We start from the raw sequence: 15,205 nt of genomic DNA on the forward strand, positions 1-15,205 counted from the left end.
TTCGCCTCAGCCTCCCAAGTGACTGGGACTACAGGGCATGGGCCACCGTCCCAGCTAATTTTTAATAATATTTTTATAGAGATGGGGGTTGCCCATGCTAGTCTCAAACTCTTGGGCTCAAGCAATTCTCTTGCCTCCGCTTCCCAAAGTGTTGGGATTACAGGCGTGAACTTCTGCGACTGGCCTTATTTTGTGAGAAATTTTGAAAATGCATAGCAGTACAAAAATGACTTTAACACAGTGTTTACTGTTCCAGGTTGACAGCTCTTATCACTTTATATATCTGGTATAAGTCCTTTTAAAATAAAATAATGTCCCCTGCCTCTGCCTCTCCCTGTCCCACCAACCTGCCATTTGTCCCTTGAGGAGAGGTCCCGGTGCTGACATCTCTCACTAGAGGACAAGAAAAGCCCCAGCCCATCAGTAGCACCATCTCTGATTTCTGTGGGTCTTCAGAGTGTAGGTTTATAGCCTTCTTCATGCAGTAGCTGAGGGCAAGAAGCCCTCTCCCAGTTTAGGGCTGGCAGAGGCAGTCTGGCATGAGTGTCAGCTGTGTCTCCAGCCATGTTCACCAGGCTATACCAGAGGGAACGGGTGAGGGGGCGAGGGCATTAGGTCAACATCAGAGGTGACACAACCTCAAAAATGAATGTATCCAGCAATGGGGGCCTCTTGCCACAGGTACCACCACAACAGTAGCCTATTTTTCTGGCTGGAAAGTACTAAAATAGTGTGTGTGTGTCTGGGCTTAGGTTTCTTGGCAGAACTTTCTCTGGCACCAGAGCATGTGCTGCTAGCAGCTTTCAATCTCTGGAGCCACATGGGCTGGGTTGATGCGCCCACATCAGCCTTTTGCCTTTGCTCTTGCATCTTGCCCTGACCACCAGGCCTCTGGGAAGTTTGCTGGGCTGTTTGACTGTGGGAAATGGGAAGATGCCAATGCTGTGTATTTGTATCGCACTTTTAAGCTTACTGAGATGGCACCTGTGTCTCATTTGAGCCTCACAAAACCACAAAGTTGGCAGGCAGCTCAGTGGGGTGGAGGGGGGTCCTCGCTTCACAAATGAGGATCGGGAGAGACTGAGCCAAGTATGGCCTTCTAGGTTCTTTGTCTAGCTGTTGCTGCCCGTTACCTGTTTCCAAACCTACCTGAGCCCATTTTTGATATAAAGCTGGCCAGAGTTGATGTTCAGACAACCTCACCTTACTGTCTTCTGCCAGTGACAGAAACAGACAAGAAACCTGGCTCTCTGGATAACCTGACTGTCGTGCCTCGCCACCCACGGCACACCCACCCTGCTCAACTCCACCTCTCTCTGCTGGGTGTTCAGGTTACTCCCCTGCCACAGTTTCCATTTTTCATCCTGTATCGCTCTCATGAAATGATAGCCACCTTACTGTTCAGCTTCAGTAGCTCGGAAAAGGTAAAACAACAAAGGCAGCTCTAAATCCTCTGCCAGTTTGTTTGGGAGTGTGCCTGGCAGGAGTCCCACAACAGTGCTCTCAGCAAGGGGAGATTAATGAAAGCTGCTTACCTTTTCCAGATGGAAGCGCTCAGGATTCACGAGCAACTGGGAAGTTCTCAGCTAGCAGGAGTGGGGCGTTGGGAGCAGCCCGCCAGGTAGCAGCAGAGACCAGTGGGCTGTGACAGCTCAGCAAGGGAACTGCAGGTGGATGACTCTCTCCAACCCAGAATCCTTCACCTGGCCAGAGCAGCCACGGCCCTGCTGGCCAGTCTTGATCACTCAGTCCCTTGAGGGGTTTTGATGCCATTAGCTGTAGATGCAAGCTGTGTAGCCACACATTTGCTTTGGTTTCATAATTGTCTTTTGAAAACATAAACGAATAGATATAACTGATGCTCCACTAGGAACTGGCATGTCGAGTCAAGTCTCCCTCAATTCTGCCCTTACCTGTGGGACACTCCGACCTCTCTCTGCAGGTGGATCTGGTGGTACACCCGTCCATGGACCAGAACGACCCCCTCGTGAGAAGTGCCATCGAGCAGGTCCGCTTCCGGATCTCCAATTCCAGCACAGCCAACAGGCAGGTGGCAGCACTCGGAAATACTCTGTCTTGAAGCATTTTCACAGAAGCTCTTCATTTCTGCCTGCATGAAATTAGGGAATTCATTGGTTTAGAGTCTAAACAAAGATCAATTTCCAGATTCTTAAGGGGAAAAATCCAGTGCTCTTTACTCCATCTGACAGAGGGTTTCCAGAACACTCTCAGCCATAGGCCTCTGGCACCTGAAACTCACTCACCCTCATAACGGCTCACAGTGATTCCATTTGCCTTTCTGAGGTTATTAATTTTGTTCATAAACTGCCTCTTGGGTTGAGAAAAAACTCACAGGGGAAAGTTCTTAGTGGTGTCTTAACTTGAGATGGCCCATGGGCAAGCAGCAGGCTGATCTGGCTTATACTTGCTGGTTTGCGTGGTCTGCCAAGTTTGGGCCACTATGCTTTGAATCAGTTGCCAATTAGTTTCTCATAAAACTTCGGATTTCTGGCACTTATGAACATGTCAGAAGACCTAGCACATTGGTCTTCTGTGGGGGTGCCCTCTCCAGGTTCACTCAACCCACAATTCCTAGATGTTTAGTGTCCTGACACATGTTTTATTTACATAATTTGATTGGTCCCTGTGGGCAGCTGAGTTCAAAACCCCTGCAACCCAGTGGCTTCATCCAGTTCTTGCAGACAGACCCTCCTTTCTGTCAGTCCTTGGTTTTCTCAACATATTATTGCATCTTATATTTGAACTGCAGGGTTAAAATTTCCCAGCCTCCAGTGCCCCAAGATGAGGAAGACGAAGAAAGCCAAGGAAAAGAGGGCCCGAGTGGATCAGGAGATTCTCACCTGAGTACTTCCTCTAGACCAGAAAGTGGACGGTTGAAAAAAAGTGATAAGAAAATGGGCATAACCCAGCTGAGAAATTATCACCCCGTTATAGGTAAAGAGAGCTTCTTGGTCCATGATGTTTGAGTCATTTGGTATTCTCCATTTGAGCTCTGAGCTGCAGTCACAAGAATCAGATCTGAGTTATTGGCTGGGTCCCGCTCGCCTGGCCACACACCTTCTGGCATCAGTGTCCCTGTCTGCAAAATGGGGTTGATTCTGCCTGGCATACCTCATAAGACTTTTGAGAAACTCCAGGATGTTATGCTAGATTATATGAGAGGAAGGATGAATGACCTCTGCTAAGTATCCTCGGGCTAAAACATTCTGTAAGCCACAGAAAAATCTCTTCCTGTCCTGACTTCACACGTTCTCCAGCGGCACAGTCACTGATGAGTCTGAGCACCCATGTGGCTTCCCCAGAGTCAGCTCCCTAATGCAGTCACCTCCTCACTCATTCTTCCTGAGCTGCTCTGATGCAAGCTTGTGCTGAGCAAGTGTAGACGGGCAGGGCTTCATACTCGGGGTGCTCTGCTCCTTTCCTGACCGTGGCACATGTGCTAGTGCAGGAAGGAGGACGGACTTGACTCACCAGGGCCTGGACTTCTGTCAGCAGCATCTGGTATGGGACACAAACCCAGGGGTTCTAAGCGGAAGGGGTCAGTTGTGTGATTTCTCTTCCCTCGGGCTCCAGTTCCCCAGTATGGCTTTCGCTCCCAGGATTTCCTTGTTAGAAAGTATAGATGAAGGGACAAGGCCAGGCACAATGCCTCACACCTGTCGTCCCAGCGATTTGGGAGTTTGAGATCGGCCTGGGCAGCACAGAAAGACCCTGTCTCCACAAAAAATGTTTTAAGAATTAGCTGGACTTGGTGGCATGCTACCCTCTTGCTATGTCTGCCTCATCTCACACTTGTCATTTCACACTGGGGAAAGTCAGGGAACAGTCAGTTTATATTATCAACAAAGAAGTAAGCTACTTTAATAGAACTGAGATCATGACATATTTGGCACAGTTCCATTCAAGCTGCAGTCCTTGTCTGGTGGCCTCTCAGGCCTTCCTTGCTGGCTTCCTTCTCCATGCCAGTCCAGCTGCATCTGCACTCTCCTCTGTCCTGTTCCACCCATACACTGTGGCCTTATGGCCCTTCCCAGAATGTGCCAGGCACATACCCATCACAGACCCCTTGGGTTTGTTCTGTGTGCACATCCCCAGATATCTGCACAGCCCACTTCCTCAGCAACTTGAAGACTTTGCTCTGAGACGTCTCCCTAGTGAGGCCTTTCCTGGCCTCTGCATGTGGAATGGCAGCCCTCCTCCCAGCCTCACTTTATTTTCTGCACCAACTATTTCCATCTGATGTGCTCTTCTAGGTTTGTGTTATTATTGTCTGTCCTTGCCCACTAGAAAGTAAGCTCTGAGAGAATAAGAATATTAGCTATTTCCTGGGCACATGGTGGCACTCAGTAGTTTTTTCATAAAGTGAACTGAATTCAATCTGGGATTGTTCAGGTACTACCCTCTTTCTTTCTTGCTTTAGTTCCTGGACTTGGGCGTTCTCTGGGATTTCTGCCCAAAATGCCTCGCCTGCGAGTAGTTCACATGTTTCTGTGGTACCTGATTTACGGGCACCCTGACAGCAACACAGTGAAGAAGCCAAGCTTCACCAGTGAAAGGAGAACAATAAAACAGGAGCCAGGCAGAGCAGCAGCACAGCCCTCCTCCTCTGGAAGCACCTGGGAGGCCTCCTCAGAAGCCCCATCCAGAAACAGCCAAGATGGTGTCACCTGGGAGACTGAAGTGGAACTCGCCACAGAGACAGGTGAGGTGCCCCTCCATGCCTGCACCTGGAGCAGGCAGGCCGCAGCAGGATCCTGGGAGAAACACGATGGTCCCTTATCCGAACTGGCCGTGTCCCTCTAGAGCCCCTCGTTTGAAATGGACATACAATCCAAACTTCCTGACCCTCCAGGCTTCCTTTCTCCTCCGTGTTTCCTGACAAGTGGGGCTTTGCCTAAGTTCGTGGTGAGGGAGCCACAACCTCCGGGGAGATGATGTCACCGTGAAGGGCCAGCATCCTGTCTACTGGAAGTAACTCTGGCTTTTTTCCTAGTCTATGTGGATGAAGCCTCGTGGATGCGCTACATCCCTCCCATCCCGGTCCACAGGGACTTCGGCTTTGGCTGGGCACTCGTCAGTGACATTCTCCTCTGTCTTCCCCTCTCCATCTTCATCCAGATTGTACAAGTCAGCTACAAGGTACCAGTGACTGGAGCCCTCACAAGTCCTGGGGGCTGGCCCCTTAGCTCCGGGCTGGAGGGCCTGTGCCCCCCTGTTCAAGGAAAAATTCTTCAAGACTTGGAGCTGCCCAGATAGATGGGGGGAAAGGCTAGAAGGATGGTCAGCCAAGGGAAGGTGCTTCAAGGATTTGTTCTTCTAGATGGATTGGATTAGGTTAGATAAGATTGACAGTTGGCTGGCTGGCAGGTGGGTGGTTGGTCTAGGGTAGATACTTCAAAGATTTATTCTTCTTGATAGGCCTGTCAATAGGTAGATAGGTAGGTAGGTGGACAGACAAATAATTACGGCACAATAAAACGTTGTTTATAGAAACTTGGTGACTATAGAGAAAATAGAAATTATCCATAACCTCATCACTTGGAGAGATAATTACTGCTAATGTTTTTGATGCATTTTCTTGTAGTCTTTTGTTACTGTGCCATGTATGTGTGTAATCTTCCCTTTTAAAATAAAACTGAATTGAGACTATATTTACTCTTATTATCTGTTCTTTGACTGAACAGTATTTTCCACATCATTAACTTTTTAAGCCCGATATTAAGTAGATTCATAGCTTCCTTCTTGTGTGAGTTCTTTAATTTATTTAACCATAATATTGTCTGTTTTTGGACATGTAAATTCCACTTTCTTGCTACTGTAAGTGACATGTTGATGACTACCTTTTGGTAGGCATAGATGTGGCAGCCCCACTTTTTCCTTAGGGTAAGAATAGAAGTAGAATTACTGGCTACAAAGGGATGAGGGTTCATCATCCTTTTTTGTTTAATATAAATATATTCCCATATTGCTCCCGGGAATGTCTTAGCAATGTATATGCCCGCCAGCAGGATATGAGGGCTCTTGTTTATTGCCTCCAACGGCATGGCTGTGGGCTGGAAGGGAGGGGTGGCGAGACCAAAGGCAGAGATGTGGGAGAGCTGAGAGTGAGAGCGCAGGAAGGAGGGACCGATGGGCAGGTTCAGGAAGGCTGTGGTCAGAAAGTAGCGGAGGGTGTTTTTCCATGATTTCTGCAATTGGCCCTGGCCTTCAGGGTGAGCTGAATCTGAAAATCCCCTCTTCAGGTGGACAACCTTGAAGAGTTTCTCAATGACCCTCTGAAGAAGCACACGCTGATCCGATTTCTCCCCAGGCCCATCCGGCAGCAGCTTCTGTACAAGAGGTGAGGTCATCGAACCCAAGACAGTGGTTTCAGGTCCAAACAAGCCCCTTAAAGTTAGGGTCCTCAGTCATCACCAGGAAGAGAAAAAGGTTTCTGTCTTCCAGGTTGTAAAAACCCAAGTTTTTAATTAATTTATTCAAGTATGAGCTGGTAGATGTTGTGACTTGATTTCAAGGTTCTTTTAAAGTAAACTCTGGTGCTGAGGTCTGTAAGTATTGGAGAATTTTTTCCTTTCCTTCCTTTCCAGATCAAACCCCAAGTGCAGGATCAATGCTTCATTGTTGGGTGTTAGGAAGGGTGGTTCTGGGCCTTCGTACAGCAGGGCCTGAGGCTGGTTCTCCAGGAACCACCAGTTGGAAAAGAGAAGTGAGTGGCATCCCTTGCACCAGTGTCGACCCTTGCCACCAGCTAAGGTGATGGCATGATGGGAACTACGTCCCTCTATTTTCCAGACGTTACATATTTTCAGTGGTGGAGAACCTCCAGAGGCTGTGCTACATGGGGCTGCTACAGTTTGGTCCCACGGAAAAGTTTCAGGATAAAGATCAGGTAACATCTTTTAAGCCCAGACAAGGTTGTCCTGATCGTTACACACAGTCTCCAAACAGCCAAACCTGACGCTGAATCTGCCTGTCTGGTGTCTCCTGTAGGTCTTTATCTTCCTGAAGAAGAACGCTGTTATCGTCGACACCACCATCTGTGACCCACATTACAACCTTGCCCACAGCAGCCGGCCCTTCGAGCGACGTCTCTATGTCTTGAACTCCATGCAGGATGTGGAAAACTACTGGTTTGATCTGCAGTGTGTCTGCCTCAATACCCCACTAGGTAGGTACCATCTGTCTCTGCTGGGCCTTACTGTTTTCCCTCCTTTCTGTGTGATAATTGGGATTTAGACTTAGAAGAGCCTAGAAGTCACCTAGCCTGGTAGGTTTCACCCCTGGGGCTCCCTTAGAAATGAGGGTGATGAGCCTGAATGTGAACGGCCCCTAGACCTCCCACACAGTTGGGCTCAAGCAGCCCAACTGTGTCTTTTTTCATTTGCTCATCGAGTGGGTGTTTATTAGACACTGCTGAGTGTATTGACTTCACAGCAATGAGCACACCCACTCAGCTTTCATGAGGCCTGTGTTCTACTGAAGAAGAAGGTGTGCAGCGAGGGCCATGGTGACATATGGGGTGACGTTGACCTCAGGGCTCAGGTGGAGACATTTGAGCTGAGTCTTCAGGCAGTGATAGTGCACGGGCAGAGACCCTGAGTGACACGTCAGAGAAGGAAAAGAGGCCGTATGGGGGAGGAGGGTGGCAGCTGAGCATGGAGCCAGACTCCAGGGACTTGCAGTGTCCATGGAGTTGTGGTTTATTGGAAGGGCAGTGAGGAGCCATGGCATGGTTGTGAGCAAGGAGTACCAAGGTGGCTCGTGTCTTTAAGAGCTCACTCTGGCTGCCATGTGGAGATGGACTTCCATAAGAGTGGAGGCAGAGAGGCCAGTGAGGAACTATGACCTGTCTGAGAGAGATGTCCACTGGTGACTGAGGCTAGGTGGGGACTTGGGAGGAGTTTTTGTGAAAGAACTGATGAGACGTGCCAGTGGGTTGGCTGAGATGGGCTCTGAAGCTCTCCCTGCCCCGGGATGGCCCTCCCACCTGTGCTCACCTGATGGGTGGCCACGCCCACTTCAGACAGCACTCTGAGAATACCCTTCCAGCACCTCTATTGTCATCTCATTTGGTCTTGCGTTTCTTGAGCACAAGAAATTTGGCTTCTATCCCCAGAGGGTGGCAAAGTGCCTGGTACACAGTTAACGTCCAGCAAATGCTAATTGACTAGACGGAGGGATTTGAGGACGAGAATAGAGCCTACACTCCAGTGCTTTTTCCTCCCAGCCATTCTCCATTGGTCTTTTCTTGCCGCTGCTACCAGAGGAAAAGGATGCCGCATTCAACTTGGGCCTATGAGAGCAATTCCTTTCTCCTCCCATCGCAGAGCTGAAGGTTCTGTGTCACACTGATTTCCACAAAGCAGGAGTCACAAATTTACCTGGCAGAATTATTTAATGCCAACAGAGCACTTGTGTTTAGAAACTTTAATGGATCCAGACAAATTTTAGAACAGGCATTCAGCAGTGCATTCAACAGTACACTAGGTTTTTACCACTTAGATTTTAATAATGCCCAAATTCCCCTGCATTTTATGCCTCGATAAAAAATTTGTGAACCTGTGTGAATTTGCACCAGAGTTTTTCAGGCCTGACAATTGGTGACTTTCCATCCCTTCAGGGATTCATGGGCAGAAGTGTTGGAGGCTTATTGAACCCATTAATCAGGCATTGATTGCTCACTCTTTCATTCTACAAACACTTGAAGAGGCTGTGCCCCCAGGACTGGGGAAAGCATCGTATGATGAGACGGCATCACACTTTAAAGCAGGTGCTGCCCAGCACTGGCATGCACCAAGCCACCCGAAGAACATACTGAAATGCCAGTTGCTGGGCCCTATTCAGAGGGTCTGCATTTTTAGCAAGTGACTTGGTGGTGCAGCTGTCACTTGTACGTGAGACGTATTGCCTTAAGCACTCTCAGTTTCATGTCCGTTCAGCTGATAACCTTGGACATGTTATTCATGACCTCTGTGAGTCTTAGTTTCTTTTTTTCTCAACTGAGAATGCCACTGCCTCCACCATATGGTACTGAGGTGAAGCTTAAACAAGGTGTCTTATGTCAAGTTCTAGCTGCGAGGCGCAGAGCACAAACTCCCGGTGCCCCATGCCCTCCCCATGCCATCAAGCCAAGCTAAGTTCTCTATCTAAGTATACTGGAAGACTGTCAAATTTTTTTTTTTTCTTTTTTGAGTTGGAATCTCACTCTGTTTCCCAGATTGGAGTGCAGTGGCATGCTCCCGACTACTGCAGCCTTGACCTGCTGGGCTCTGGCGATCCTTCTACGTCAGCCTTCCAAGTAGCTGGAACTACAGGCGTGTGCTACCATGCCTGGCTAATTTTTAAAAATTTATTGTAGAGATGAGGTCTCGCCAAGTTGCCCAGGCGGGTCTCAAACCAACAGACTCAGGCAATTCACTCACCTCGGCCTCCCAAAGCACGGGATTACAGCCTGAGCCACCGAGCCTGGCGGGAGACTGTCTTTGATAGTCTGCAGACTAGCATAACCTTCCGTCACCTACTCAAGCAGTGGTGGTTTTAGTTGTAGTTTATATTTTCTTGCAAGAAGTATAGTTTTCTTTATTATAGAATAACTGGACACAGTTTCTCAAATACAGTAGTGTTCCTCTTGAGCACTCAGAAGACATCTGGCTGTTCCTAGAGTTGAGTGGGTCCCTGGGACACTGATGCTGTCTCTGCTGTCTGTGCAGGTACCTCCTGATCCCTGCCACTGCTAACAGGTGCAGTCATTTCTTCTGTCGCTTCTGCTGTGCTGACCCATAGCAGCTCTCCAGGGTGCTCCATTTTCCTGGGGTGTCCCTGCAGGAAAGTCTGGTTTTCTATGCTCCAGGCTCTCTGACTGCCTGCCTGCCTGCCTTCCGTCCTTAGCAAGTTCAGCCTGGTGTAGACCTTTTGCTCCGGTTCACCCACCAGCGTTCTAACTCCTCCTCTGCTCCCTCAGATTCCCGTTATAAGGTGCTTTGTATGAAGAGGTTCTGCCAGTCTCAATCAGCCTCCTTGTCTGGTTGGGACCTTTTCACAGACAGGAACTCCACTCTCCTTTCCCCACCAGCAGCAGACTGCATCTTCCGAAGCCGCCACAGGAAGGTGTAGCCAGCTGGCCTGTTTTGGTTTTCTAGGCGTGGTGCGCTACCAGCGTGTCAGGAAGAACAGCAGCACAGACCAGGGCAGTGACGAGGAGGGCAGCCTGCAGAAGGAGCAGGAGAGCGCCATCGACAAGCACAACCTGGAGCGCAAGTGTGCCATGCTGGAGTACACCACGTGCGTCCCTGTCCCTCAACATGCTGTCCCCAGCCCAGGACAGAGCTGAGTTGGCACTGGTCCCAGACACCTTCTCTTCCCTGTCTGGCCTAGCATTTCAGACTGGAAAGGCCCATGTCTCTGGTGCACAGGCTGCAAGTTGCGGGCTGTTGCCAAAACTGCCCCTAGACCTACTTTAGCCCACATGCTGTTTTTAAAACTTCAATCAGTTAGTCAAAATTCAGCAGTTGGGAATTTGACAGAAAAATCAGGTGTTTTTGACTTATCTTGAAAAAATGGAAACACACCAGCACCAGGGCCCCAAAATCTTCACTTCTGCCTGTGGGGAGTTTATCTGGGAAGGTAAAAGCTGGTCATAATCCGTACCTCTGTGCCACGTGTTGGAGTCTCTTTTCAGTTACCATGGGAGACTCTTTTTTTATTTCTTTCCTGTCTTTTAGTGGTAGCCGTGAGGTTGTGGATAAAGGCTTGATCCCCGGAGATGGGCTGGGAGCCGCAGGGCTGGATTCCAGTTTCTATGGACACCTCAAGCGTAACTGGATCTGGACCAGCTATATCATCAACCAGGCCAAAAAGGTGGGCACTCACACTGTACCACTGTCTCGGGGATTGTCATCACTGCTCACCCTCCTCCTGCCCCTTCCTGGCTCACAGTTTCTGAATTGACCAGAGACACAAACATTAGCTTCTGTTTGTGTTGAAGGTACGTCAGACCCCTTAAATGTCTTCTTGGCTTTATTTTTTTTCCCAATTAATTCTAACTTGCACTGTGACATTGACAGGTATTCCTTTTCAAGGAAGGAGCAGAAAGTCTACGTGGCATGGGTCCTGCAGGAGGGAGGGAGGGAGTGCTTGTGCAGTGATAAAGTGGATGGACAGGAGACTCCTCCCTCTGAAGCAGCCCAAGGCCAGGTCAAGGCTGGCCACTGGTGGTCAGTGCACTGCAGTCCTAGGCTTCTTCAGGGATTGTACTTCTTAGTGCGTTTGTTGCTTGGGGCTCCTGGGAATTGGTGGAAGCTCATGCTGCATTCCAATGCCATACTTGTCTTTTAGGAGAGCACCGCTTCAGAGAATGGGCTCACAGTGAGGCTCCAGACATTTTTATCCAAGCGCCCATTGCCACTCGGTGCTGGAGGTATGTGTGCTAGGAATTCATCCTCAAAATAAATGCAGTACCAGTTCAGGGCCAACACAGCCACCCTGTGTTCAGTCTGTGTTTGGTCTTTGCAGAGCCCATCCTGAAACCATTGCCTCCTGTGATTATATCTAGGCAGTAGCAGATTGAATATTTGGGGAGAAGCAAGAGTGGGCTCTGAGCTCTGTGCCGACCGAGAAGAGCAGCTAGAGGTTGACCGAGAGTCCACGCTGGACAGAAACCGGAGAGTGAGGGGAGGCAAAAGCCAGAAGCGGAAACGGCTGAAGAAGGACCCTGGGAAGAAGATCAAGAGAAAGAGAAAAGGTCACGTGGTCACTTGCACTTATAGGGCCTGCTTTGTATGTTCTGGCTCGGGTTCTGCCCTCCGAGACGGGTTTCCTCTTCCCCTTGATTTGTTGCGTTGACTCTGTGTGCTGGTGTGTTATTTCCCACATCCATCTGGCAGACTGAGAGGTCCTTGAATTTCCCATATGTTTCCCCTGCTTTTCTCTGTCTTTGTATTTTGTAGAACCGCTTACTTTAGTAACTCCCTGAGTTCAGATTTCTAGTCGCATCTCAACTGAAAAAACCTTAGCAAAAGCCTTCGTCACAACTAGCCAAAATCCTGTTGTTTGTTTAGTTGCCTGCATTTATGCTAATCGGGCCACAGTTCCAAGGCGTATTGTGTTTTGAACTGGGAAGCAAGCCTGGAGTCCCGTAAGCCTGCAGAAGCCCTTCCGATCGTGTGGTGCCTTTTAGGTTGCCATTTTAGGTTCTTGTCTGGGCAGTATTTCTAGCAGAAGGGTGTGGTGAGGAGACCAGTGTCTAGTTTTTAGACCGTTTTTAGTGGCCCATGTGTTTTAGCAACAATCTGATGGCTATAGCTATTTCAGATAAGAATAGAATGCTTAAACAGGAACCTGTTTTCAGTGGTTTGTTTGGCTGGTGTTTATAACAAATAGTGTTTCATCAGTTGCAGTGGCCCCCTCAGTTTAGCCTCTTGCGAATATGTTTAAGACCAATTTGGCTCACAAAGACCAGAAGGCAAAATACAGTGATGGTATTGCTTTGAATCCAGATTTTCTTGTCCCACTTTTCCTCTGCCTTAATTTGTAAGATACTTACTAAAACAGTCTTTTGGAATTGACGGTGGCATGTGGTGTATGCCCTGTGGAACTACTGTTAATACCTTCCCTGGAGCAGAAGACCTTGAAAAACCTCATGGCTCATGTTCAGGGTTCAGATCCTATATCTGCTACCAACTCAGCTAGGTAACTTGGGCATGCCATTGTATCTTGCTGTTTCAGATTCCTGAACAATTAAATGACAGTAATCATTGTGTTCATCTCATAAGTATTGTTGCAAAGTAGTATTCTAAGTTAATATGTGCAAAACACTTAAACCAGTGTATGGCATTTACTGAATATTCCATGATGTTAGTAAATGCTGTTAGATCAAGTAGCCACTTCGTGCCTGGCAGTGCACTAGATGTTTTCTGCCCGGTGTTGTTTAATACTCAAGGTAACCCTGAAGCATAGGCCTTGTCCCCATGGTGCACAAGGGTCTGCACAACACCTCTGTGGTCACAGAGCAAGGGTGTGGTGGGCACCCAGTGACTCCGCAGTCGATGGTCCCGTTCATTTAGCAGACATGCCCTGAGCATGCACTGTAAGCTTCTGCACAAGATGCCTTCAAAGGACTTAGTGTCACAGTGGGAGAGACAGGAGATTGGCAGATAACTAACTAGAGTCTGCGTTTAGGCCGCCCAACCTGTCACTGTAAGTCTACCAGAGAGAAATGATGAAAGGAGTTTTAAAAAAAATCTGTCGGAAGGGACTGAGTCTTTTGTGGTTAGCTTGCATGACTTTAGACACAATGAGAATCATAACCAATGCTTGGTCACATCTTACTAGCTGGGTAGGGACCCTTCCCCCTCCAGAGTGACAGCTTCAAGCCAGTTTATAGAGGCCTCCTCTCTTTGGTGTTTTTAGGAGAGTTCCCAGGAGGAAAAAGCAAAAGGCTGCGCTACCATGATGAGGCTGACCAGAGCGCTCTGCTGAGGATGACCCGGCTGCGCGTCACCTGGTCCATGCAGGAGGACGGGCTGCTCATGCTTTGCCGCATCGCCAGCAACGTCCTCAACACCAAGGTGCCGGCCAACTGCCTGCCCCTCTCAGGAGCTCTCTTTCTTACCGCAGCCTCGCAGGACATCAGGAAAAACATTGCCTAGAATCCCACAGATTAGTACCACTCATTTTTGTTCATTTCCTTTCAGCCATCAGCTAGAATACACACACATTTTTGCCTAGCTGTTCTTTCTCTCTCTTTATCCGGAGTCTAATGCTTTCCTGCTCTTTCTTCCTACTCTCATGCCTGAAAACCTCCTGTGTGTCTTTCGATACCTGCTTGTCATCCTCTCTGAAAGGCTTCTTTGATCCTGCCAATTGTATGTGGTTACTCTGTTCTCTCTCTGTCCCTTGGAGGTATACTTCTCAACTGTTTCTGTTGCTTCTGGCACTCCTTGGCCCACTGGAGTGGCTGTTCCTCAAGGCAGAGAGACTTCTCACTTGCCTTCCTCACTGTGACCCCTAGTATGGTGCCTGCCACCCAGAATTCCAGTGTCAGTGTTGAGTAAATCCATGTGGAGTGGTGACAGGGGACTTGGCCCAGTCACCAGGCCTCATGTCCACTCCCCTGCCGTCCATACCGCAGTCCCCCTCGCTTTCCATGTTCTCCCTGCCTGTGTCCCTGAATCCCCAGGCGAGGGGGGAGAGCCTTGCTCTCAGTCTAGCAAACTCTTCCTCTTTCCGCTGATGTCACTGCCTCTGAGAGGGATCCATAGCCCAAGCCAGAGTTTGCCTCCCCACCATGTTCCCCAGAACTCTTCTCCATCCTCATCTATATGTTCTTGCTACTTCGTGCTCTTCTTCCAGTCCACAGCAAGACGTGGGGAGAGTGATGCAGATGGGCAAATGTCCAACCAAGCCGATTCCCAGAATCCACCAGGAGGATGAGCTCTGTCATTGTCCAGTCTAGTGCCCCTTCCTGGCAGTAGTTCCACCAGGTAGAATGGGTGAGGCAGCTTCACAGAAACCTGGCTTTGTCTACTGGTCCCCTCCATGCCAGCCAGGAGAAGCTCAGTTCTGGGACCTGTGTCCAGATGCATTCTACCTGGCAGCTCATTAGATTCCTGTTCTTGACTCCGTGTCCCTCATCTCTCACCCCATGGTTCTCTCCTGAATTTCACCTGAACCCCTTCTCCAGGGAAGAACCTGAATGGTGATGTGTTGCCATCCCTAACTTCTGTTCCCTGCATCCGCATTGACTTTTTCATTGCAGTGCTGGTGGGAGGGGCGTCCTTCCCTCTGCCCCACCCCTGATACAGCCAGAAAAGCCAGGAGCATCCTACACAACTTGGTGTTGGTGGGCCCTCCATGCCACTCATCAGAACTTACAGTCTTTCTGGGCCACCTATTCTTGGGGATATAAGAAAATAACCTGTCATCAAGCTGCTACTTTATGTCAGCTCTGACTTCACTATGTGTTATTGACTGAGATGTTCTTCTGAGTCTGCTAATTTCATATGTTATCTTTCTGCTAATGTGACGTATAGCATAATGTCCAGAATGTTTCTGAGCATACATGATGTATAATGACATTAAGACCTCTCACTGCCGGGCTCGGTGGCTCAGCCTGTAATCCCGCACCTTTGGGAGGCTGAGGTGAGTGGATTGCCTGAGCCTGCGGGTTCAAGACCTGCTTGGGCAA

The 15,205-nt window shown here is 49.0% G+C and overlaps 1 protein-coding gene across 1 annotated transcript in view; it reads left to right on the forward strand.

The window, feature by feature from the left end:
• Positions 1–15,205, forward strand: part of GTF3C1 (general transcription factor IIIC subunit 1) — a 78,532-nt gene that overhangs the window by 40,486 nt on the left and 22,841 nt on the right. Inside the window, exons 12-23 of the mRNA XM_021711438.1 lie at positions 1,943–2,046; positions 2,771–2,955; positions 4,442–4,723; positions 5,015–5,160; positions 6,264–6,361; positions 6,814–6,910; positions 7,012–7,189; positions 10,161–10,302; positions 10,743–10,878; positions 11,356–11,437; positions 11,573–11,761; positions 13,429–13,586. Of these exons, the coding sequence (XP_021567113.1) occupies positions 1,943–2,046; positions 2,771–2,955; positions 4,442–4,723; positions 5,015–5,160; positions 6,264–6,361; positions 6,814–6,910; positions 7,012–7,189; positions 10,161–10,302; positions 10,743–10,878; positions 11,356–11,437; positions 11,573–11,761; positions 13,429–13,586 (1,797 nt within the window). The remainder of the gene's footprint in view (positions 1–1,942; positions 2,047–2,770; positions 2,956–4,441; positions 4,724–5,014; positions 5,161–6,263; positions 6,362–6,813; positions 6,911–7,011; positions 7,190–10,160; positions 10,303–10,742; positions 10,879–11,355; positions 11,438–11,572; positions 11,762–13,428; positions 13,587–15,205) is intronic.

This window comes from Carlito syrichta, unplaced genomic scaffold, assembly GCF_000164805.1.
Source record: "Carlito syrichta isolate Samal-C Ts95f unplaced genomic scaffold, Tarsius_syrichta-2.0.1 Scaffold302297, whole genome shotgun sequence".
In the NCBI taxonomy this organism is placed as follows: Eukaryota; Metazoa; Chordata; class Mammalia; order Primates; family Tarsiidae; genus Carlito; species Carlito syrichta.